A 24,975-nucleotide genomic window follows, 5' to 3' on the forward strand; every position below is an offset into this window, starting at 1 on the left:
TTTCCAGTACTTCCAAACATTTGGTTGCCCTTTTCTTTTCTAGAGATTTTCCCCTTTTTTTTATCAATTTCTTTTAATGGCCCAGCAAATGAACGGTCTAAATCATGCTTGAGGTCATTCTCAAAGTATAATGAGAAAATATATATATATATATATATATATTATATATATATGTGCATTGTAATTAATAATCTAGAGAAGTATAACCTATGAATTATGCTGTTTAATTTATTCTTATTTGATGCCATTCATTATCATTGCAATAAAAAGAATGGTGATGAACAAATTTCCATTTAATGAGGATATTCTTTGTGTTTTCTCCTCCATACTCTTAGGTTTCTTTGTACTTAGATTAGATGTTTCAATATATACTACATATTGTAGTTTTCCTTATGCTCAATAAAATAATACTTTATTTTGGTTCGTCTGCTAGTAAAGTATTAATAACATCTAATATAATTCTTTATTTTCATTCTTTCAGAATGATCTAAAATTATTAAATATATAGAAATAAACTAAATAAAATTAAGAGGTGTTGATTCTTTTACACGTCCATGTTCCAGTTCTATATAATAATTTACGTCTAATCTTTTTATGCCTATTAGAAAAATAAATTATGGTAAAGTAAAAGAGAGTGAAAAATAGTATTTTCCTGACACTTATTAAAAATTATTGATATTAATTAATTAAAAAATATATCCCCTCGATTGCTATAATAAAATCACGAGTTTTCTTATTTCACAATCAGAATAGGAAAACGAAGATCACTTTGCTACAAATCCTTATTTCATGAAAATTTGTTGACTCGTGAATATCACATCTATTTATCATTTTCCTGTTTCTTATTTCTTTGTTTGTCTTCCAAGAAAGCAAACAACTCCTACCAAGAAAATTAATTACTCTAAGATTTTGAATAGATTTTCCTTTTCCTATTCAAGTTATAATAATGGCAGTAATGTTTTAAATAAAAAGTGAAAGATCAAACCTATTTCCTTTTCAAATAAGGTTTTCTTTTACCCCTTAGAATTTGTTTTAGTGGCCAATAAAAAAGACTATATATAAGTCTTCTGCCCCTGTGTATTGTTTTCTTCAGTACCCTAAAAACCCTTCAAAAACCTTATACCAAAGTTCCCGTCAAAAGTAAAACCCTTTGCCACCACTGCATTGCTAAAAGAACTCATTGCTTTAGCCTCTTTTGTCTCTTTTCTTTTCTGGGTTCTTCGTTATTTCTGAATCTTTTGTTAATGGAGAAGATACTGAGAGGGCATGGATCGGCTATGGCAGGAGAAAGGAGGCCAAAGACAAAGATTGTTTGCACGTTAGGGCCACAATCAAGATCAGTTACTATGCTAGAAAGGCTTTTAAGGGCTGGTATGAATGTTGCACGTTTCAACTTCTCTCATGGGACTCATGCATATCATCAAGAGACTCTTGATAATCTCAGGACTGCCATGAATAATACTGGCATTCTTTGTGCTGTCATGTTGGATACCAAGGTATACTAGCTTCTGTTTCAGGGTCTACAGTCTGGCTATTTCGGTTGTTTTGTTGATTTTTCTCCATATGCATGTTTTGCTTGCTTATTCACTGATAAGTTTGCTCTTTCAGGGTGTTGACAGATGATATTTAAAATCTCTGCAATGGATTTATGAGTGTTGTATTTATTGCTGTTGTATTTTCTTATGATCCTTATGACAACATGGACGGGAGAAACAGAACTGCTAAATATGGTGACTTCAAATTCATGTGCTTTAATGAAAAAAAAGTCATTATATTTGGTTTTCAGAACAGGACCAAGGAGTTTCCCTTTTAATTCACATTAAATGTCAAGGGAGTTGCTGTTTAATCCAGGATAGATTTTTGCTTTATTGTCGGGACAATGGTTTTGTTTGATTAATTAAACATGTCAGTGATAAAGCAATCCTTTCTCAAAGCATTGTTCTTGGAATAAACTTCCTTCTGTTATACACTACCTCTTAAAAAGTTCAAACTCTTGCATGTTATGCTTTTCATATTATTCTCTTAACTTTTCAAGAATAAAATTTTAATGGTTATAGACGAAAGTTCTGCATAATGAACATATTCAATGTGGAAGTAATGTAGGTGTAGAGAGCATCATTGACGACTTTTTTTTTTTTTACTGCCATCTGTTGATCTGTCCAATAAAGTATTTTAATTTGTTCTCGATGTCTACAGGGACCTGAAATTCGAACTGGGTTCTTGAAGGATGGGAAGCCTGTACAATTAAAGCAGGGTCAAGAGATTCTTATCTCCACTGACTATAGCTTAAAAGGTGATGAGAATAAAATCTGTATGAGCTACAAAAAATTGGCCGAAGACGTGATTCCAGGAAGTGTTATTTTGTGTTCTGATGGCACAATCTCACTAAGAGTTTTGGCTTGTGACAAAGAGAATGGCCTGGTCCATTGCCGCTGTGAAAACTCTGCTCTTTTGGGTGAGAAAAAGAATGTCAATCTTCCTGGAGTAATTGTTGATCTTCCCACCTTAACTGAAAAGGATAAAGAGGATATCCTACAATGGGGAGTTCCCAATAAGATAGACATGATTGCGCTATCCTTTGTTCGCAAAGGTTCAGACCTGATGGAAGTCAGAGAACTGCTAGGGGAGAATGCAAAGAACATTCTTCTCATGTCAAAGGCAAGTATACAATGTTTAAATACATGTAAAGATTGGCAAATTTGCTTCTATGGACTTTGTACCTAGCGTTGTGTCTTAAAATATGTTCTTGAAGAAACCATGGCATGACATCAAACTAACCTTTTAGTTGTGTATTTATGTTTTGGCAGGTTGAAAATCAAGAAGGAGTTGCTAATTTTGATGAAATTCTCGCAAACTCAGATGCGTTTATGGTGGCGCGTGGTGATTTGGGAATGGAGATCCCAATTGAGAAGATATTCCTAGCTCAGAAGGTGATGATCCACAAGGCTAACATACTAGGAAAGCCTGTGGTAACTGCAACTCAGATGTTGGAGTCAATGATCAAGTCACCAAGGCCTACTAGAGCTGAAGCTACTGATGTTGCCAATGCAGTTCTTGATGGTACTGACTGTGTGATGCTCAGTGGAGAAACTGCTGCTGGAGCCTACCCTGAAAGTGCTGTTCAAACCATGGCCAAAATTTGCATGGAGGCCGAGGACTTTATAGATTACAGTTTTCTTTTCAAGAAAATTATGGAAAATGCTCCAATGCCAATGAGTCCTTTGGAAAGTTTAACTTCTTCTGCAGTAAAGACAGCAAACAGTGTCAACGCAGCTTTTATTTTAGTACTAACTAAAGGTGGAAATACAGCAAAGCTGCTGTCTAAGTACAGACCGAGTGTGCCAATTTTGTCTGTGGTTGTTCCTGAAGTTAAATCTGATTCCTTTGAGTGGTCATGTAGCAACGAAAGTCCGGCTAGGCATAGCCTTATTTACCGGGGTCTGGTGCCTGTTCTGAGTTCAGGCTCCATAAGAGCTTCTCACAGTGAATCAACAGATGAAACAGTTGAGCATGCCTTGCAATATGCAAAGATGAAAGGATTTTGCAAGCAAGGAGATTCAGTTGTTGTTTTGCATAAGATTGACACTGCTTCTGTGATCAAGATTTTGCTTGTACAGTAGTCATACTGTGAAGAATTTTAAGTCGAAGTCAACTAGATTTTGCAGCATGTAATTGGTGCTGTAACTATATTAAGCAATTGAGCCAGGAGTTTTATATGGGAAAATTTTAACCATAGGATCCATACAAATTTTGTCATGGCAACTATATTTAATCAACATGAGATCTTGTTTCTTTTTAGACTCTGGAAATTATGGGAGCAAGTTTGCCAAATTATTCCTGCATGTTTTAGTTTAGTTAGTAGCACAATGCTTGTCAGAAATCAATAAATTGAGTTCATTGCATCCTCTATACATGTATGATATATATACTAAAAAGACTATTATCCCTCAGCTAAAATAAATTAAACTATGGTAGTTTTTAGCCCAAAATATTAAAAAAGAACAAAAAACCTCAAACTATTGTTGTAGAAGATCCATTAAAAGAAAGTCGGAAAAATTATATTAGTTCTTCAAATTTCAATACCAACAAAAACCACAATGCTTGCCAGAAAAGGAGAAGAAAAAGACTATAATCAGGCCAATTCCTTGCACAAACAACTGCAGAAAAAACAGCATAGATTTATACATATAAGGATCTTCAAGTTTCATCTGTATGAGAGGAACTTCCTGTTAAGGTCGCTGAAGTAGAGTTCCCATCACTTTGGGATGCTGACAAAGAAAACAAGCCATCATAAGGCCATGGGACAGGGACCCAAAACCTTCTCCCATTGTCTGTTTGCTCCCCAACGTCTCCCCAGCTATCGTTCATCCTAGCAGCATTATTCTCTATCGTTCTTCCATCATTGCTTCTCAAGCTATTGGCCTCAATCTTGGAATTATCACAGGGCATTTGGAACCTGCAAACTGGGCAAGAACTATGAAGTTCCAGCCAAGGAAGAATACAAGCACTGTGGAATTTATGTTTACATGGCATCTCTTTTGCCTCGCCTCCAATCTCAAACTCCTCCAAGCATACTGAACATTCTGCGTTCTGCTCAACGGCAATGGTCGGCATTGCTTTAACAGCTTCTTTCTGTGCTGGAAGGGTTCCATAGCGGTTAGGATCATTCTCTGCCAAATGTTGTAGCAATAAATCCAAACCAGGTCCTATGAGGTAGTCCCGGAAAGAACTTCTCATATTTCTAATTGGATTTTCAGGCTGGCTTGCATCAAAAGAACCTTGAAGAATTAAGGCCTCTTGATTGAAAGGATTTACCAAAATCACATTATTGTTATTGTTATTATTACCATTACTCTCCCCATTATTTTCAAAGTTCTCTGAACCTTGAAGCATACTAAGGATTGAAGCAGGGTTTCTTCTCCTCCTCCTAAATAATGATTCAAATTCCCTCTCAAGTTCCTCCCTTTCTTCTTGTGCATTGTTGCTGCTATCATGCTCTTGAGCTGTAATGCGTGCACGAACAGGGCCTAAACCACCCATTAAACCAAGCAAGATTGGGGCCCACATAGAGAATGCACGTTCTGATACAAAATCAATGCCATTGTTATTGAGATCTCTTGTGCTGCCTATCTCTTCCACAAACCCATTTTCACATAATGGGCATTTAATTTCAGCCTCCATTACTGGGGTCACCATCCTAGAGCACATGTGACACCAGTATCGATCCACCATTTCATCCCCCATTCCCTTTCTATGGGAAAACCTAAATAAATCGAAAAACAGAAGGAGAAACTGAATCAACAGAAATGAAAAGCAGAACCAGGATATAACATATAGAATAACATAAACAACCAAGAAGCAACAGCCGAAATTCTCTACAAAAGTTAGCTAGTAGCATCTTTTATTACTCACAATTACACAGGTATCAAGTAGCAAACATGATTTTTCAATGTGAACATGTGCTTTCCAGAATACAAAGACAATAAAGCAATTTACAATTTTTCATGTCAAGACAAACAGATAGATCATTTTTCTTCCTCATGACTAGACATACTTCTCACTTCAAAATCTTCTCGATGAACAAGAAGCAATAAAAAGACTCAATGACCAATTAACCTAGAACACCCTTGAACATAGTCGAATATGAGACAGAAACAAGTAAGAGAAAGATGGGTTCCCTTTGGCTTAACTAGAAGATTGATATCAATGGATATTTACACATAAAAATAGCTACAGAATGCAAGACTTGCAACAGATATTGTATACACGCTTCTAGTTGTGATGATGCGAGACAAGAATATTTCAGCTACCAAGTTAGTAAGGAAAAAGAAGCCATAACAAAAGACAACACACATCAAAACTATACTAAATAAAAATATTTGTATTGCACCTGAACCTGATAAACAGGGGATGTGGTTTCCTTTGATGTCTATCTTCTTGGGTTTGCCGCTTCTTTTTGGAAAAGAAAAAATAATGAAGCAGGTTGGTAAAAGAAAAATGGAAGTTCTCTCCTTTTTATTTCTGAGAAAACTTTGTCAACTTTTTTTATATGGACTTTTAATAGATCAATGATATTATTACCAATCATTTACACAGTTGTACTTGATTTTGCTCTAAATTAATACTAACTTGTTATTTTTATATCTAAAGTATTTTTGGTCTTTTGCTTTTATTGCACGAGTATGTCCCATTGGGTGGTATTGTTTCATTTTCTTATGAGAAAATTCAACACCTCTGATTTATTTGTAGGAAATTGACTCATTGCGCGTATTTAGATTTTACAAATGGCAGGGAAGGTATATTCCAACGATTACCAACTTTGTCATTTTGTCAGGTATTTCTTGACCAATCAATTCATGCCATGCGGCTCCTCATAATGTCTTATTGATTTGAGAATTATTACATGTAATGACCAAAAAAAACTTGCTTTGTATGTGAAAACTTAAGAAAGAATGAATAACAAGGGAGGAAAATTACCGGATTAATTTCAGTTTATCAATCTCCATCATGTCTTTCATTTTGGCAGCAGGACATTGGCTTGATTTGCTTCGATAAAGCAGTGAAAAGGAAAAGTTCACATCCTGTTCATAACTTGCTGACCCTATTTTTCATTCTCTTTGCTAATACTAAGGCTGCAAATTTTGGTTATCTGTTCTAATTCTTTCTGTCCTCGCAACACATTGCAGCCTTCATTGCCTTTGCTTTCTCAAGGAAACTCCACCTATTATCACTTGAGCTGCTTTCAGAGAATGTACAATAGCAGTTCTTATTTTCTTTGCCTCACCAAGAAGTCTTCCTAAATGCTTATCATTTGCAGCTATCTCGGGTGCCATAATCTGTTCCATTCTGATCTCCTGGTCTTTGATTTCGATATCTGGAACATGTTTTATCTTATGCCAATCTTCACCTTCCTCCTTCTTGCACCTCTTCTCCAAATTCGGACATTTCCAAATTGAAAGAAACTCTAGTGAAGTCAGATGCTGCATTGCATTTGGCAATGATGTAAGATTAGGACAGTCCCATATTGACAGCTCGCGTAGTAACTTCAGGTTTTCAATCCATTCTGGCAGGGTCTGCAGACCAGGAAAGTCTAGTAGGTGAAGATCCCTCAATGTAGTCATATGTTGGATGCCAACAGGCAGGGAGGTGAACTTGAAGCAATGGGAGATTGTCAAAGACTGTAAAGAAGTGAAGTTTTGTACATCTTCCTCCATTAAATGAACCATTTTTGGACAACCTACAATGCATAGCTTTTCAAGAGCAGTAAGATGTTGTAATCCTGCTAAAGATGACAACATACAGCAGTTCAATATAGTTAGCTCTCGAAGTGAGATTAGGCCTTGTATCTCTGGCAAGGATGTTAAGGTTGAGCAGCTCCAAATGCCAAGAACCCCAAGACTAGTGAGATTGCTTATTCCCCGGGGTAAGAAGACCAATTTATCACACATCTTAATATGAAGGGATTTCAAATTGGTGAGATTTTCGACTTCCCTTTCCAAAGAGATAACTTCAGAAAATTCAGATATTCGTAGAGTAGCAAGGGAGGTTAGGCTTGGCAGTACCCTTAATAACATCTCGTTGCTATCACTCAGCTCCAACTCCTCGAGAGATGAAAGGTTACGGGGCATATTTCTCAACTTTGGACATCCTTTTACTACTAATTTCTTGACGCGGGTTAGTGCTTGGCCTTCATCAAAGTTTAGCCATTCTTCAAGGTTAGGCATAGCATGAATCTCAAAATGTTCGAGTAATGGAAATCCGTTAATAACACCATTGCCATAGAACTCTTTACCAACATATGTGACAGCATCCATACCTCTGATGTAAAGAGCCTTGAGAACAGGAAGCTGTCCAAGTGGCGGGAGAAATTCACATCTCATGCATTTCTTCAGCTTGATCTCCACTAGCTTTGATAGAATTGCATCCATCATCCAAGTAGGGAACTTCACGCCCATATACCCTTTTAGGTGAAATCTCTTCAGGTTTTCATGAGGTTTGAGGGCTTCTAATACAATTTCTGAAATGTCATGCGGACGGTCCCATGATAGTTTCAATAAGGAAAGATTATGCTTCTCTTGCAATCTTGCTTCCTTAGCATCTCTTCTGTACATTACATTTTCAAGCTTTTTTATAACCAATTCACCTCTGAGATTCAGCAACTTCAACTCTCCCAATCTACAACCATACTCCTTGCCCACAATGAACTGTGATAGTGTTTGTAGCGAAGTTAATTCTCCAATCCTAGAGGGCATCTTTGATAATGAATGACAGTGATCAATAATGGTATGCCTAAGGCTAATTAAGTTTCTTGTGTTTTTGGGCAATTCTTGAAGTTCAAAACAATGGGACAGATTCAAGGTCTGCAGATTTACTAGAGAGGTGATGGATTTAGGTAATGCTTCAATATCAGTGTGAGAAACATCTAGGAGCCTGAGATGTATCAACTTGCCTAAAGAGTTTGGCAACTTTCTGATACAAGTGCTGTTTAGAATCAACACATGCAAGTACCTGAACTTCAAGAAAAGTGAACGAGGAACCTGGACAGCCTCCTGCTTTTCTGTCAATGCAAGAAGGGTATGCAAGTTCTTTGCTTTATAAAAGCATTTTGGGATGTTTTCCGTAACTTTATTGCAGACCAATGATAAGTGGCGAGTTCCCTTGGGTATGATCTGATTTGAGCCAGCCTCAAGAACTGAACACTCAACTCCAGCAACAAACTGTGCAAGATCATGCATAAGATCATGGATCTTGCAAGAAATAATGCTACCATCTTCACATTCCCTTGCAACTTGGAAGAAAGATCTCCACACCAAATACTTAAAATAGGTGTTTCCCATATCTTCTAGCTTCTCATCACAATTACTGATTTCCACCAGGCCCTCTGCTATCCACATTTGAATGAGCCTATCTTTATTGATTTCATAATCTTTTGGGAAAACTGCAGCGTAAGCAAAGCACCTCTTTAAATAAGATGGCAAGTGATTGTAACTAATTCTCAGTGCAGGTAAGATTCCATCGCATTCTTGAGGGAGTTTCCAGAGTTCATTGTCCTTGACATATATCCACTCTTGTTCATCCCTTCTAGAATGCATCAAGCTTCCGAGAGTATTAACTGCCAGAGGATTCCCTCCACATTTCTTGACGATTTCCTTCCCAATAGCCACCATTCTAGGAGTCTCCTCTGCTCCCCCAATTCCGAATGCTCGTTTACTGAACAAAGTCCAACAATCATCCTCGGATAGTCCTGCCAGATAACATGTTGATAACGAGCTCATTATTGCAGCAACTCTTGCACTACGACTGGTAACTATGATTTTGCTTCCCTTTGCACCTCCTCTTAACAAAGTTCTTAAACGATCCCATTTGTTGTAGTCTTCGCTCCAAACATCATCCAGAACAAGTAGAAATCTCTCCCCAGCCAATCTGTCTCGAAGTCTAGTTTGTAGTAGATCCATCCCCAAGAGATCACATCCTTCTTTTGTCACAGCTTCTATGATTGCTTTTGTCAGTCTTTGAACATCAAAATCCTCAGAGACGCAAATCCACATCCTTAACTTGAAAAATTCTTTTACCTTGACATCATTGAAGGCCAATTGAGCAAGAGTTGTTTTACCCATTCCCCCCATGCCTACAATTGGAATGATGGAAAGATCTTCTCCTTTACCCCAACCAATCAACATATCTACAATATCTGCCTTATCCTTTTCCCTTCCAAAAATTTCAGATTCAATCACAAAAGAATGTGTCTGTCGTCTCTCATCATCTTCCTTTTCCTTCTCCACATCTCCAATTCCCTCGTTAAAATGAAAATTCACTCTCTCCAATGCAATAGCATTCAACCTCTCATTGATCCCCTTCATCTTGAATTCCATTTTAACATATAAAGCAGCAGACTTGGGTACAAGAAGGAAACTAGACACCCAGTGCTTGCTATCATTCTGAGATTTCACCTTTTGCTGCAAAGCCTTGGTTGCAAACTCATCCAATGCATCATCAGCATCCAAAACTGCATCTTTGAGCTTTGTTAACCAATTCCGAACCGCCTTGTCCTTCACTTGCCGATCCTCTGCATCTTCAAGCACTGCTGCAATTGTAGATAGAGTACTCTCCAGCTTCTCTAGCTCCTTTTTAGCACCCATCCACATCCCATACTCTTCAAGCTGTGAAGAAGCTAATTTATCAAACAGAACCTGCAGAAAAGCGATCAGAACTATTTCTGCCATCTCGATGGGAAAAAATTGACTGAATCCCACAAGATTTCAGAGCACTCTCTTTTTATAGACAGATTAATCTTAACTCTTGGTAGATGAAAACAATTTCAGCTCCTCCTTTCAGGGACTTTAATCACTATACACGGACTTGCCAATTGTCAATACTGATAGGGAAGACTTGGAGTCTATTGTCTCATACAAGAAGTCAATCCAACTACTATGTCTAATTGTAAAACAATGAACATGAGATTAAATTATTAGTGATATTGATGGCAAACTCCTTTGAAAAAGTCTAGTATGATGGCTAAAAGCATCCACTGTCATCTCAAATTATAGCCATAAACACTGATATGCACTGCCACTATGTTCTACCAACACCAACCATCACAATTATGATCATCATAAGTTGCATTTTAAATATCTTTGGCCTGTTGCAATGAAACCAAAACTCTAATTTCGTTTCACCAATATTATGTGCATGGATGGAAGATAATTCAAAGGAAAGGGAATGGATAGAGAATGAATTATCATTATCTTTAGCTATTTAGTTTTTTAAAAAGAGGAGGGGAATAAAAGAGGAATAATTCTCCTTCATTTCCCATAGAAAAGATGAAATTGCTAATTTGGGGTATAAAAAACTTTAACTCGTGAGAAATAATTATAACATATACATAAATGGCTTTTTATCTTTTTATTTTTAATAATAATCCAAAAATAACTGTTTCGTGTAAATTTTAGATTGACTTTCATTAGACTTTTATATTTATTTATTCTTTTTATTTTGCCATGATAAAAAGAGTGCTACTTTATATGAAATATGTCTTCTTTTTTTTCTTTATGTGAAAGTTATATATTTAGTAGCTATTATTACATAATATCATCACTTTTCATATTTCATAGTTAATTATTTCATGATTTTATCAAGATAAAAAAAAAATTTGTATGCATTTCATTATAAAATTATTTAAAACTAAATATTATAATTAATTAAAATTTATAAAATTTGTATGTTTTTTATTATATAATGAAATATTTTTTTTGAAACTTATATATCAATTTAAGAATTTTTGTATCTTTTATAACTTTTAGATATTTTTCTTCCCTTTTCTTTAATGATTATCTTTATATAACCAAACGGAATAGAACTTTTAAGTCCCTTCCTTTTCTTTTAAATTACCTTTCCTCTCCTTCTCTCTTAGTTGACATGCATAGTATATATGATAAATTAGAGATGGACAAAAGAAAAATCATCCTCTACTATAATAAGGAATTACAGACAGAAAAGTCCTTAAACTAATTGGAAATGTATAATTAAATCCTCGTGCTTTAAAATGGCTGAATGCTGCTCTTTAATTTTCTAAAAGGTAAAAATAAATCTAATAGTTAATAGTGATAAATTTTAAGTAAATTGCTCGGCTAGTACTAAATTTTAGAATTGTATATCAATTTGATAATAGATGGTGACGTGGCAAGCTGAGGAGACAAAATTAATTGATGTGGCACACGCTGAGGGGGCGAAACAACCGGAATATACCTTCTCAGCTTGCCACGTTACTATTTATTGTCGGAAATTGGATATTTAGACTAAATTGATATATTTTTTTATACTTTTAATACTATTTTAATTTAAATTAAAATTTTAATATCAAATTGATATACAGTTCCATCCGACACATCTAAGTGAAGAAAGAGAATGAACCAAAAACATAAAAGAAAACAGAAAAAGAAAAGGAGAGTTTTCATTTCCATTTTTGGAGGTCAAAAATAAAAGTTCTTTCCACAGGAAATATATTCACTTCTCTTTCTTTCCAATTTCATAATCAAAAACGTAAAATCCAAAATCAAATGATGGTCACGCAATAGTCTTTTTTCACTTCTCTCTCTCACTCTCCCTAACTTTCTTGTTGGAGTTCTTTAATCAGGTAAAATTCACGCAGCTCCCTCTCACCCGCATGGATTTGATTTTCTTTTTAATTCCCTCTTCTCTAAAGAAATGATTATCAGATTGTGTGTTTTTGTGATTTAGGAGCTTAATTTCTGCATTTATCCCTTTGATCTGTGTTGATTTTATGTCTTTTTTTTCATGAAATAAACAAAGAAACAACACGTCCTGGATTTTTGAGTTTCTTGTTCGATATTTTTTCCTGTTCTTTGTTTCTTTTGATGTCATTAACAGGTCTAGGTAAGTAAATTAATTTTTGTTGTCATTAAGAGGTCTAGGCTGCTAGGGAAATGTTTTTTTGTTGTTGCTCTCACAATTGTTGTCTTCTGGTTTAGAATTTACACAGTTTGGGCTAATAGTCAGCTGTTTTAAGTCAGTAGAAGTATGTGCAAGGTTGATGTAGTTTTCATTTAGTGTTTGGATACTTTTAGTTGGGTGAATTTGCTGAAAAGGTGGCAAAATTCAACACTTGTAACACTGTTGTTCGAGTGGCAACGCAAGAAGTAGCAGTGAAGGCGATAAACAACCTTTTGCGGCGAGGATGAACAACACTGGTGGCAAAGGTGACGCAAGGAAGTAGTGGGAATGAAATGAACGTCGACAGCAATGGCGATGGTGAGGGCGATCAATGCCAGTGATGGTGAAAAGGTGACGGTGGTGATTGGCTTGTAGTGGTGGTGCTGCTTAGCAGTGGTTGGGATCGAAGGTGATTTTTTTCTAAAGGAATATAATTTGTTTATCTGTTATTTTATTTTTGAAAGAGAAAAAAAAAAAAAAAGGAAGCTGACAGAGGACTTAACGACGTTATCTATTATTTTAGTTTAATTGAACCATTTTGAAAAGAATTAGGCTTATTTGTACTTTTTAAAAATTGAAGAGCAACATTCAGCTGTTTTAAAATATGAGCATTCAATTGAACATTTCCAATTAGTTCAACAGTTATTTTGTACCTTATGCCCTTTAATAATAATAATAAGGGTAAATTACTATTCAGCCCATATGTTTGTTTATAATATACTAATTATCTCATGACATTTAAAAATTATAGTTTTTCATCTTTTTATTTCGTGATTTTATATTAAAAACTCTATCAAAATTTTTGTTAAACAATCAGTAACTAGGTTTGATTTTATACTATTTGCCAATGATTTATAGTGTAATATACAAATTGTCTCTTATAGTTTATTTATTATACGAAAATTTTCTTGTGTAATTTGTATATAAAGATTAATTTTAGTGTCTGTACAAAGATAATTAATTAGTATTTTTTAATTATTCTAATTTTAGTATAATTAAATTCTAGTTAAATTTAAATATCTTAAAAGTATTTTTATTAATCAAAATTTTAAAAATTTGTATAATTTAACTTTAAATTGTTAAAATAAAATAGAAAGTATTATTATTAATAATTTTTTTATAGTAGAATTGTAATTTTGATAAGAAGTTTAATAATCAAATTATATTTTTTTATCAATTTAGATCCTTAAATACATTTACTTTTAAAACGTAAAGGGAATTTTAGTGCAATAAATAAAATATGAGAGGTAATTTATATATCACATAACAATCATGGGATAAATAGTATGAAATAAAATATAATTAATGATTTCTTTACAGAAATTTAACGAAATGAGGTTTTACTATAAAATTGTAAAATAAAATAATAAAAAAATATATTTTTTAAAATGTTATAGATAACTAATATAATATGCAAAAACAAAGAAAGTAAAATTAGCCCTCGTAATAAGCTAGTCTTTACTTGTTGATTAGGGATTGTTTGGTGTTGATATTGAAAAATTATTTTGAATTCTTTTTTATTCTTTAAGTTCTTAAAATTGTTTTTATTTATTCTAATATTTCGAGTTTAAAAATTATTTCTACAAAAAAGTAAGTAAAGATCAATACTTTTTCTAAAAGTAATTTTGACAAACTAATTTATTAAAAAAAATAAAAAATTTAAATTTTAAAAATTAAAAATTTATTTTTTAACACTTAACAGTAATTAATTTAGAAACAGCCTTAATCAGCACATTGAAAAGAATATCGAATCGCTTTAGTTTCATAAATATTGAAACAAAGATGTTAAATAAGCAAGAATTTATTTTTTCAGGGAAATAGATAAACAATTACTTTAAATAAATAAAAAAAGATTTTCTTCTCCTTTTAACCAAACACGCCGTAAGTTTTTCTTCGCTAAATACTACTTCGAATTCCATAACTACCCTCAATACAAAAAGTAAAAAGATACCTGAAACCAGCGTAATATTCATTAAATACGGAGGGCAAATGAGGAAGGTGACATAGACGCAGCCACTATAACAATGTGATAACCCTACAGCACAAAAATAAATCACTACTTGATCTTATCTGAGCGGAGAGACGGCTCTCTTTTTTGAGGCTAAACCCTAATCTCTCATTCCATCAGCCACCCTTCCATGTTCTTGTATGGCTGCCGGCGGCTATGTGAAGATTAGAGATATTAGGGTTTGTTTTGGCCCAATATTGAGGTCTAATCTTAGCGATGAAGACTGCCTGCGGTCAGAGCCCAACTTCGTTTCATCGACTGGGCAGTGATGGCTTCGCAGGCTAATCAATCATATTACAAATTTAAATTTTTTGATTTTTACGTTTCTTTTTTCTTCTTTTCTTGATAGATTGCATTTGCTTATTATGAAGTTTGAATTTTTATAATTGCAGGTCAGGATTAGTATACAAAGCTTGCCCCTTTGCATCTGTTCTCAGGATTCTCGCGCATGAAGCTGATTTTGATTTCTGGTGCTGATAAAAGTTAGGGTTTTCGGCTAAGCTGAACAGCCATTTTGTTGTTCTTGTCTTTTATTATATTGTATTTTTTTTTTTATTGCCATTGTAAAATTGCAAAAGTAACAGTTATCAATTATGTATAAATTTTAAGAGAAATTCAAATGTTAAAGAAAGAAAGATTAATAAATCAATTCCATTATTTGACCAAGTATAGGAAACTTTTCTAGGCCACACGAATTTTAATGTTTGATATGTTTTGACAGAGAACATATTTTATTGAACAACTAGTTTACAATACAGTGTCCAACCCAGCAAGAAACTTCCAAGCCAGTATACATCATTCACTACATTCTGAAAAGGAAACTTTTCGCCTCCTGTCCATACCATCAACGCTACTTATTTCCCAGCTACAAGCCTAAAATACAATGAAGAATAACCCACAAACCTGAAAAATAACAGGGTAATCAATATAATTTTTCTGACCCTCCCTTCTCAAAACTAAGGAGGTGAAACTCTTCCAATTTCTACAAGAACATGAGAAAGAAGAATGGTAGAGACCATTTTCACCACAAATCATTAACCCTTTCATAGGGTTGAAGTACAGCAACAAAAGCATTTGGGGCCATGGCTAAAAGGTCCCGCATTGCTATAATATGACACCATTGTCATTATATTACAAACTAACACATTTCAAAGTGCTTACATAATTAATTGATCAGCACTAATTAGATGTAGCGGTTTTGAAACTCGTATAGATTTTGAAGTTGATTTGGTTAGTTCAGGTCTAGACTATATCAGAGCTAAAACTGTCTGCCAGTGAAGGTTTGGCCAAACGACCAGTTAGGGGGAGCAACATTGTTGGAGATGACAGTGTGTCCATCACTTGTTGTGACCTTAAAAGAGAGTGCTTGACCATTTAGATAAGAGTTGCTTTGCCAATTTTGGCCCCAGTTGCGAGACATTGGCTGCCAACCAGTTCTAGATCCTTTGATGGAGATAGATACAACATCACCAGCACCACCAACATTTGTTACAAGGACAAGATTGAAGTATGAATGACCATTTATAGTGAACCTTATCCCCCCAGTTTTCCTACAAGCCACCCTGCAAGCATAACAGACATATTTTTAGACTTTTATTTGGCTGTTGAAGCTTTTAAAGTTACAAACAAGTTATATAATTTAATGGCCTGTATTGTTTGCCATTGAGCCACAAGCCCAGTGGTTGAGTGCCTGTCATTACTGGCAGAGTTCAAACCTAACAATCTCGTCAATTGCTTGATCAGAGAGGCTCTGAGACCGTATTAAAATAATAATTATTATTATTTCTCATGAAGATTGTAGTATCTTACCTTCTGTACTGAACAGGGACTATTCCTGCCTTGAAATTAGCTATGTGTTGAAAAAAAGGTCGAGAAAGATCAAAGTGTTGTAAAGGAGGATTGCACCAGCCTCCTGCATTACTTGGAAGAACATTATTTGGAGGGCAAAAGTTTGTTGCAGTGACAATGATGGAACCTGGTAAGCACCACCTGGCATCATTTACACACTTGATTTTGAAACATGCTCCACAGGTTAGTCCATTGTTGAATAGAGCAGTACTCAAAGCAGCTGTGCTTGTTCCATATCCTTGGCTGTAAAGGTTTCCATAGCCACAAGCTCCCCCTACAGCAAACCAATAATTACTTAAGCCAGGAACTACTATATTAGGAAATGCTTAATGACAGGTTCTGATTAGATTTGATTCTTACCCATTGTACCAGAAGCATCACCTCCTCCGTAGAAGGTAGCATGAGCTCTAGACCATCCACTTCCATAACCTTGAATTCTTTTGGAAATGGCTAGAAAAACAAGTAGATAAATTCCAACAAAACCCATGGTTTGTGCTTACAAAAGGACTTGTGAAGTTGAAGAAATCAGATTGGATTTGCAGGAGTAAATAGGTAGGGAGAGGATAAGGGATGTAGAGGGGAAAGAAGCTGTATTTATAAAAGTGCATAGTGGAAACATGCGAGAATAAACAAATCATGTACTAATAATGCTGCCAAGCTATCAACTTATATGTGAATGATTAAATTATTGTGAAAAAAAAGGCATAAGTGACACCTCTTCTATGCCTAGCATTTTATGGAGTTGTCACTCTTGTGCCTTCTTGAAAAAGAAAATTGGAAAAGGATGTGATGGTTAGGGAAAAGAAATGTTAGGAATATGTAAGCTTAACATAGTATTATATTAGCATGACTCTTCTTTACTACCTCTAGAAATGCCTTATCTCCATTGATTGGCATTATGTACTTTGTCTTGTTAAAGTTAGATTGAATTATGCCTTGCTAACATCTGTTAAAGTTAGTAAAAGAAGGATTAGAAAAAACTTTGTTTGTTATCTTATTGTTGCATTGCTAATTCTATATTCCCTATCGAGATTATGAAAGCCTACAGGGAATCTCTAATAGGTGTGCATGTGGTAGGAAAGTTTTGTATAATTTGGAAGAAAAATGATTGGATGCCTGTAGAAGTTAGAGAGATTAAAAAAAAGAAAAAAGGAAAGGACTCTGCCGACTAAGTTCTTTGAATCTTGATCTTGTTATATGGATAAGAAGGGTGCTGCTGTAATGGTGCAGAGACAAGAAATAAAAACTGCTATCACTCAAAAGACAATTATTAGGTTTAATTTACATTGTGCCTTTTCAATTGCTTTGCGGCCTATTGTTTAAAAGATGGAGATGGAGTTGAAGAAAGTTGATCCGACAACTGAAAATTTGCACGCACAGAAAATGTTTATCAATTATATTTACGCAGAAATGTGCATCTCTGCCATTTTCTGTCATCATGATATTTCCTAGTGTTTCCTCTTCCTTCAGCAGTCTTAGCTGTGTCCATCTGGTAATACTTCAATAGTTGCATGCTGAATCTGGATCTTTACAGCTTAATAGAGTATTATAATATTGAATTTTAAAGATTCTAGATAAGGGTATGCAGATACTCGAATCACAGCAGCGGATTTTCTGTACAAGTCTGTTCCTTTGCTTTATTTTCATCATTTCAAGGCCTGTAAATTTCACTCAATTACCATAGACTAATGTGAGCTTTCATACATTACACTTCTTAACGTCAACACTGGCAATCATTCTCGACCATAAATTGTGTGCTTTTTAGAAGCAATTTGGCAGATCTATTCAGAGAAATAATTCCAAGAACTAATAGAATCCATATAATATAGATCATGAAGTTGTCAAAACAGATAAAGATTCCAAGTGAGTTGGTAAGTCTGTTTGGACATGCAACAAACTGCTTTTCTTTGCCTTCTTAGAGTTTATTTGGGAGCCAGACCAAATGCTAAGAGACATCACAAAGTTACATAATATGATGCTCTCTCTAGTAAAGAACATACTAGCACATGAATAGCCAAAATATTTAGCAGAATCATTGAAATGTAAGAAGTTAGGCAAACAAATAACTTCGTCTTAGTTCACCAAAAAGAGTGCAGTGCGTCGTCTCTATGAGATAAGCAGATGGACTTATGGACCTAATAAAAGGTTTATTTTTTCCATCGCTTTCTGTACACAAAAGGTCAAAAATCTTATGCAAGGGAAATTTGGTATTAGGCATAGACAACAAACATAAGCATTCCTTCCCTTTGTCATCAAGCTTTAAGCACCGGGAGTATATTCCAAAGGTTAAAGAAAAATGATAAAATCAAAGAACCAGAACATGAAGATTCCATTGGCTCTATAGCGAAAATATACCAACCCCACAAAAGATAAACAAGTCCTCAGAGAACAATCGTATCATATCAAAGCATGTCAATAAATAAAGCTTGGTATTTTAGTTGGGATTATATTCCAAACTGCACATGGGATCACATGGCCACTCGTTTAAGCTCTCTAGTGTGAGTTGAAAAAATAAAGTACGTGGACCTACTTAAAAAGATACCTTGGTAGTTGAGACCTACAATATGCCCCCATCAGATTATCCCTCATGGTTTACAAAGAGTGTCCAACTAGAAGCCACATGAAGCTCTAAAGGTACTTTCGTAGCACGCTTTTTGAAACCACTGGACACTATATGGAAATCCCACTTAACTTCCCTGTAGAATTGTGGTATCAGCCTCTTAAGTGTTGAAGCCAGCGTGTTTATACTTTAAAAAGAGGGGATATCAGGTGAAATGATGCAACCAACTGGTATTTACGAAAGAAGTGGACACTCACTGGAAAAAGAAATCTAAAGAATGGCCATACGCCCTGACCTCAGATAATTTGAACTGGCAACATCTCTTGAACCAATAAGACTTGGGACTTCCAACAATAGGAGTTAAGATCCATGAACACCAGAACTTAGTATATCAAACATGTTATAGAAAATATGGTCAGAGATTATCTTATAGAACTGCTGATATCGTCAAAAAAAAAAAGATGTGCCACACAGTTTATATGATGGAATAAGTTGCATACATGATGGTTCTTAACAATGTCTCCGAAAGGTGGACCTCAGAAACTTGAAAAAATATCTTGGAGAGAGAGAGGTTCACCAAAGAGATAGATCTTCATATCTACTTGCAAGAGGATATACATACATGAGACTACTGCATAGACATTTGGGGTCGAACAGGTTCCTGGCTAGAAGACGAACCCTTCTTGTAGAACACCTTAGTACTGAAAATATCTTTACCTTTCCCCCCAAATGTGAAATGCCTTTTAAGGCGATTCGTTAATGAAGAACCATTATAATTCCTCTGTGGCACTGCCCGAAGCCAGTTTTTCCTTAACCTGTTCTTCATGTGAGTAGAGGCTTCATTATGAGTGTGACTCCCCTGGGCCTCAGATATCACAACCCCTCTGCTCCCCCTCATGGACCGTAAGGCTACCTGCAAGGGCTCCGAAACTGATGCAGATTCTTCGATTGCTCCAATGGTTCTAAAACACAAGGGGCAGGGAGGGTCATGAATCTGGGTCTTTGGAGTCACTTGTTCTAAGCATTCAGCGTGGAACACATGGCTGCATGGTAGTACACCAGCAATAGGCATGTCACCACCTCTCATGATTCGGTGTGAACTCCAGGGAGACTTCTGCCACAAAAGTTTTCCGCAAACTCCACATTTCTGATCCGGCACAGCACAGCTAGGTGACCTCAGGCTCTCCGCATCCATGTGCTCTGCTACATCAAACCTGTCACCATCAAGCCCCAAATCATAACTGCTGGCACTACTCCACCTAAATCCCTCTCTTCTAGAGCTCGCGCTGGGTTCCGGAGATGTCTCTAACTTTTGAAGATCAGTAAGGGTTTTGTGGAACTTATACTCGGCACTTGAACTATTATCAGGCCAACGAGATGGCGATGTCAAATCCTCACCAGGTGTCAACCTACCAATACTGCTGATATCAACATCACCAAAGGTTTCACAATCTGACACTGGGTTGCGAAACACTAGGGGGTAAACAGCTTTTGACATGTAAGAGCGTCGGCTTGGGAAGTTGCGGTTGGAGAAAGCAAAAGGTCGCTTGCTAGTTGATTCCAAATGGCTGGATTCAGAAAGTGAGGATGGAGACCCAAAACTAGGGGAAGATGCAGTGGCTCTAAGAATAAATTGCCTCTAGAACAAGAAATACCAGAATAGGAAAATGTTAAGTAAGAAAATCTGTTTTTATTTGATAGTACAATTAAATCAAACATTGGAACAAAAGTCACCTCAGTCGAGGAAGGAAACCAAGAGGTTTGGGGTCTTGATCCTGGTAATTCAAAAAATGTTAATAATAGATTGCATAAAGAATAAATAAAAACAAGTTCATGCGATCTTTAGCACAAAACTAGGAAAGCATAACAACGCAGGGTTTTACAAACATCAAAGTCATCATATTCATGAATATACAAGTACATCAAACAAGCACAGAAAACTGACCTGATCCTAAATAACAATTAGAATGTCCCAATTTCCTAATCAATACTTATCTTCCCAAAAGCAATTGTTGTTTATATGAAGTGTACAGAAAGCTAACTGGCTAACGACGACCGTCGTATTCTTTCTAAATATGACATGAAAAGTACCAGGATGAAAAATTCACTTGAGACGTGTTTCCTGATAGTAAGAATCGTTTAAAGGCCAATACCTGTAAATTATTTCTCTACAACACATGGTGGAAGTGCGTCCCAAGTAAAGAAGGAAAAAAGAAAAAGAAAATCCAATATATGAAGGTATAGAAAATAACCTGATACTTGGATGGATCCCGAGACATTTCCAATGTCTCATTATGTGATAACTTTCCTGGATGCTACTCCTAATTCGTGGAATATTGCAATGTTTTCAGCAAAACACAGAAGATGCTTCTATTGCACCTGATACCTAAATCTCATTTAAGATCTAAACGGCATCCAAATTTCAAACCATTATTCAAAATGCAGAGAATAATACAGAAGATAGCTTTCTAATGAGTATCTAGGGCCACATGTGGTTCTATCCATCCATTAGAATGCAGTATTGACATCGAGTTACAAATATCTCACAAGATCTTACTCAACATGGCCATAAGATCATCATGAAGAGAATGCACTTATCTGAAAGTTTGTCATCATGGCAACCTGAGATCTTGGAATGAAGTTATTATTTTTATATGGCCATAGCTTCAAGTCTTTGAATAAAATTATTACTTTTTTATGAGGTGTAAAAGAAGCTAAGCTAAACAGGCTGGAAGAGAGAGAACGGTCCCAACTAGGAAAAGAGATTGTAAACAGAAACAAATTAGATTCAGGCAGTCAGCATTATATAGTTGGAGAACAGCATAATTAATTACCTCCCACACTTGAAGCAGCAATCTCGCCTAAATTAAACTTTTGCACTGGCGATGTCCAACGAGGTTCCTGAACATTATCAGGCAGGCTATCAGAATAAGATAGCACCCCATCAGAGACAGAATGGTGATGATTGGTTAATCGCTCACTGGCAATCCAACTTCTGCTTCCTCTGCTGTTTGAGGATAATGACGAACCATGAACTCCATGAGATCCATGCGGTAAACCATCAGATTGCAATCTGCAATCCCACATCCTCAATGGAGGAGGTGAGAAACTAGAGTTTGTCCGCCAATGAGGCTCGCCATGATTGTTCGAAGAGTCCCTACCACCTGTAGGTGACTTTGCTCCATGTGGCCCAGCGGCCACACAACAAAGAGCACCCGTGTTAGCTATTTTCTTTCAGCACAGAAGGGTCGTCTCTTAGTCTAGTTATATATGTTTAGAGGCAAATGAAGTTCCACATTCACAAAGATAGATACTAAGTAGGATATAATGGAACCAATAGTATTAGAAACTGCAGCCAAGCATCACCGTACAAGATGAGGCTAGAAAGCATTGAAGGTACTAGCTACCCAATGCTCTGGACCTGACATAGGATGCTATCAAACTTCCATCCTTCTTTAGATTTGACACAACTATATAATAGCACTTCTTCAAATTATGACATGCTAATACAGCCGCCAAAAGGTAAGATACTTTCTCAAACCAGCTTCTCACTGCATCTAACTGAAATCGGCCCTTCTCCAGTGCATTTACCCAACTAAACCAATTTAAAAGCACACCTGACATAATCAAAATGACAAAGTACCAATAAATTTCAGAATAATGCAATTAGATAATTAACAATAATTAAATTCACAAATACTAGACTATTCATTATATGGGAAAAAAAAAAAATCATTAAAAAAAGTACCAAACACAAGTTCCAGGATAACAAAAGGGCCCTTTAAAAAGTGCATAAAACTGTAAACAGACAAGTATAATTATGTTTGAACAGTCAGCAGACTCAAGATTACGTTTTATAGTCATTTACAAGGTACACCAAAAAGGCACTACACTAATTACATCATCAATACAATATGAGCAAATTCAGAATCTTAAAAAATTACTTTCTAATCACGACCAGAAAAGGAAAATCTCCTGAAAGAAATAATATCATAATATCCCTAAAGAAATAAAATCTTCTAAAAATACATACGATCACCTAGAATCACAAAACCACCAAAAAACTAAATCTTTCTAAACACAAAAATCTACCCTTCAGAAACCAGTAAGCACCTACGACATCCTAACAAAACGATACACAAATTGGAAAAATACCCACAAAAATATAAGTATGAAATTGAGCAACCAATTGAAAAAGAAAATGAGCAAAAAATTAAACCTACACGAATAACCATCAGCAGAGTACAACAAACACCCAGAAATTATTTGCATAAGCCACAAAAGACAATAAATTTAACAAAAACACATAAAACTATTAATGGGTGAAGAGAGAAAGTACCTTGAAATGGCAAAACAGAGACTGGATAGAGTTAAATCTTAAGCTTTAATGGAGGAAATAAAGGAACAGACTTTTGAAAAACGAAACCCTAGGTCTTGGGCTTTGAAGAAGCACAGTGGTGGATACAAATAATAGTAATAAAAATAATAATTAAGTGAATAATTGTGTAAATATATTCTTTTCACTTTTGTGGAGAAGATGAGACAAAAGAAAAGAGAAAGAGAAAGCAAAAGGGAGGAGCTTGAAAGGGATGGGCATGATTGACAAATGTTTTTGGAATTTGGATTATTTTAAAATTTCAAATAAAATAAAAAGAAATACTGGAATGTATGTGTCATGTAATCTATTACAACAATGTAGGAATCTGGACATGAAAAATATGATGATTGATAAGGTTACTATAAATAACATAAAATCTTAAATCTTTGTACTCAGAGAGCCTTCTGTGTAAGTGTATCATCTGCTTGCCTCCAAATGAACTGTCAAACTATACTGTTATTTGATTTACTTCTCAATACATACCTTGTCTGGTATGGGACTTTTTTATTCTTTTCAGCCAAAAGTTATGGAATTGGAGTTGCTATATTTTTACTGCTAAAATGCCATTATAGGCAATGTCACAGTGCAATAATAAGTCCTATATGATCAAAAATATGAAAAATCTATATTTATATTTTATATAGTTGAGTTATAAAAATTTAATAATTTTAACATGTAAATATAGTAAGAATCTCTAGTTTTCATATTTATGGTGTTTTTTATATAAATTTATATAAAATATATTAATTAATAAATTAGTTTTTATTAGATAATAGTTTTAATCTTAAAAATATTCTATTATTTATATTTTATTATTAATTTATAAGTTTAATTAACAAATTAACTAATAATATTAAGAAATCGCCAAATACTAAAAAATTTATTAGAAAGATTTGAAATATTTCTAATATAATATTATTAGTATGTTATCTATTAAGTTGTTATTAAATATGTTTTATTTATTATTGGTAGTGTTTATTTAAATTTCATAAAATAAAAATAAATTTTATTTTTCTAAATTAGAAATTATTCTTAATAATGCAATACAATAACCGGTATAATATAGTCAATTAATCTATATATATATTAATTTCTGAAACCTAAAATTTTTTGACACGTGTGCTTAATTTTTGACATATATAATTTTTATTTTGACATGTGTACTATTTTTGACACATAGGATTCAAACTTATCTGTAATTTTATAGTTTTTCTATTAATTTATTGATTAATAAGTTATATTCATAATTAAACACTTACTTTAATCCTAAAACATAACATGTTTATTATGTTTAAATATTATATTAATTAATTAATAGTTTCATAATCAGATAATGATACTAATCTTATTCTAAAAATATAGCATATTAATTATATTTTAATATTTATTAACTAATAAATTAATTTTTAATTAGATAATAATTCTAATTTTAAAAAATCATATTTTTAATAATAAATTAATTTTCTAATTATATAATAAATTTTTAATCTTAAAAATAGTAATATCAATTATATTATTAAGTTATATAATACTAAAATTAATTAATAAGTATTTTTAAAATAATTTTATATTATTATACTAATAAAATTTTAAAATTATAAGAGAATAAAAATATTTAAAAATAGTTAGTTTGCTATTTTTTTAAAATATTTATAAATTAATATTAAATATTAAATATTTTATTAAATTATATCTATCAATTTAATTTTATAATAAAAATAATAATAACAC

General features: G+C 34.3%; 5 protein-coding genes and 1 long non-coding RNA gene across 6 annotated transcripts; 2 read left to right on the forward strand and 4 right to left on the reverse strand.

Moving 5' to 3' along the window:
- Window positions 1-986: 986 nt before the first annotated feature.
- Window positions 987-3,798, forward strand: LOC8276535 (pyruvate kinase, cytosolic isozyme). The gene is made up of 3 exons (XM_002525409.4): window positions 987-1,496; window positions 2,197-2,658; window positions 2,808-3,798. The coding sequence occupies exons 1-3, from the start codon at window positions 1,245-1,247 to the stop codon at window positions 3,618-3,620; spliced, it is 1,527 nt and encodes a 508-aa protein (XP_002525455.1). The 5' UTR covers window positions 987-1,244; the 3' UTR covers window positions 3,621-3,798.
- A 399-nt stretch (window positions 3,799-4,197) lies between these two features.
- On the reverse strand, window positions 4,198-5,244 carry LOC8276536 (E3 ubiquitin-protein ligase SIRP1). The gene has a single exon (XM_002525410.4). The coding sequence runs from the start codon at window positions 5,242-5,244 to the stop codon at window positions 4,198-4,200; it is 1,047 nt and encodes a 348-aa protein (XP_002525456.2).
- On the reverse strand, window positions 5,126-10,704 carry LOC8276537 (putative disease resistance protein RGA3). The gene is made up of 2 exons (XM_002525411.4): window positions 6,478-10,704; window positions 5,126-5,263 (listed from the first exon to the last, which is right to left on the reverse strand). The coding sequence occupies exon 1, from the start codon at window positions 10,221-10,223 to the stop codon at window positions 6,690-6,692; it is 3,534 nt and encodes a 1,177-aa protein (XP_002525457.1). The 5' UTR covers window positions 10,224-10,704; the 3' UTR covers window positions 5,126-5,263; window positions 6,478-6,689.
- Window positions 10,705-12,139: 1,435 nt separating this feature from the next.
- LOC107261751 lies at window positions 12,140-15,121 on the forward strand. Its single transcript, XR_001535661.3, has 2 exons — window positions 12,140-12,859; window positions 14,851-15,121. It is a non-coding gene; the product is annotated as an uncharacterized LOC107261751 (long non-coding RNA).
- Window positions 15,122-15,168: 47 nt separating this feature from the next.
- On the reverse strand, window positions 15,169-17,459 carry LOC8276538 (expansin-A15). Its single transcript, XM_002525412.4, has 3 exons — window positions 16,667-17,459; window positions 16,268-16,580; window positions 15,169-16,020 (listed from the first exon to the last, which is right to left on the reverse strand). The coding sequence occupies exons 1-3, from the start codon at window positions 16,791-16,793 to the stop codon at window positions 15,717-15,719; spliced, it is 744 nt and encodes a 247-aa protein (XP_002525458.2). The 5' UTR covers window positions 16,794-17,459; the 3' UTR covers window positions 15,169-15,716.
- Window positions 17,460-19,266: 1,807 nt separating this feature from the next.
- Window positions 19,267-23,646, reverse strand: LOC8276539. Its single transcript, XM_002525413.4, has 4 exons — window positions 23,206-23,646; window positions 21,701-22,483; window positions 20,601-20,641; window positions 19,267-20,505 (listed from the first exon to the last, which is right to left on the reverse strand). Exons 2-4 carry the CDS (start codon window positions 21,951-21,953, stop codon window positions 19,495-19,497), a joined length of 1,305 nt encoding a protein of 434 aa, XP_002525459.2. The 5' UTR covers window positions 21,954-22,483; window positions 23,206-23,646; the 3' UTR covers window positions 19,267-19,494.
- Window positions 23,647-24,975: the final 1,329 nt, after the last annotated feature.

Source organism: Ricinus communis, chromosome 10 (assembly GCF_019578655.1).
Source record: "Ricinus communis isolate WT05 ecotype wild-type chromosome 10, ASM1957865v1, whole genome shotgun sequence".
NCBI lineage: Eukaryota > Viridiplantae > Streptophyta > Magnoliopsida > Malpighiales > Euphorbiaceae > Ricinus > Ricinus communis.

Excerpts from the sequence above, each read along its gene's own strand:
- LOC8276539 (XM_002525413.4), bottom strand. The coding sequence starts at position 21,953 with ATGTGGGATTGCAGATTGCAATCTGATGGTTTACCGCATGGATCTCAT. Across the intron at positions 20,642-21,700 it reads TGCTGCTTCAAGTGTGGGAG|GATCAAGACCCCAAACCTCT; the intron begins GTAATTAATTAT and ends TTGAATTACCAG. Across the intron at positions 20,506-20,600 it reads GGTTTCCTTCCTCGACTGAG|AGGCAATTTATTCTTAGAGC; the intron begins GTGACTTTTGTT and ends TTCTTGTTCTAG.
- LOC8276536 (XM_002525410.4), bottom strand. The coding sequence starts at position 5,244 with ATGGGGGATGAAATGGTGGATCGATACTGGTGTCACATGTGCTCTAGG.
- LOC8276537 (XM_002525411.4), bottom strand. The coding sequence starts at position 10,223 with ATGGCAGAAATAGTTCTGATCGCTTTTCTGCAGGTTCTGTTTGATAAA.
- LOC8276535 (XM_002525409.4), top strand. The coding sequence starts at position 1,245 with ATGGAGAAGATACTGAGAGGGCATGGATCGGCTATGGCAGGAGAAAGG. Across the intron at positions 1,497-2,196 it reads CTGTCATGTTGGATACCAAG|GGACCTGAAATTCGAACTGG; the intron begins GTATACTAGCTT and ends CGATGTCTACAG. Across the intron at positions 2,659-2,807 it reads ACATTCTTCTCATGTCAAAG|GTTGAAAATCAAGAAGGAGT; the intron begins GCAAGTATACAA and ends ATGTTTTGGCAG.
- LOC8276538 (XM_002525412.4), bottom strand. The coding sequence starts at position 16,793 with ATGGGTTTTGTTGGAATTTATCTACTTGTTTTTCTAGCCATTTCCAAA. Across the intron at positions 16,581-16,666 it reads TGATGCTTCTGGTACAATGG|GGGGAGCTTGTGGCTATGGA; the intron begins GTAAGAATCAAA and ends GGTTTGCTGTAG. Across the intron at positions 16,021-16,267 it reads GTCCCTGTTCAGTACAGAAG|GGTGGCTTGTAGGAAAACTG; the intron begins GTAAGATACTAC and ends TTATGCTTGCAG.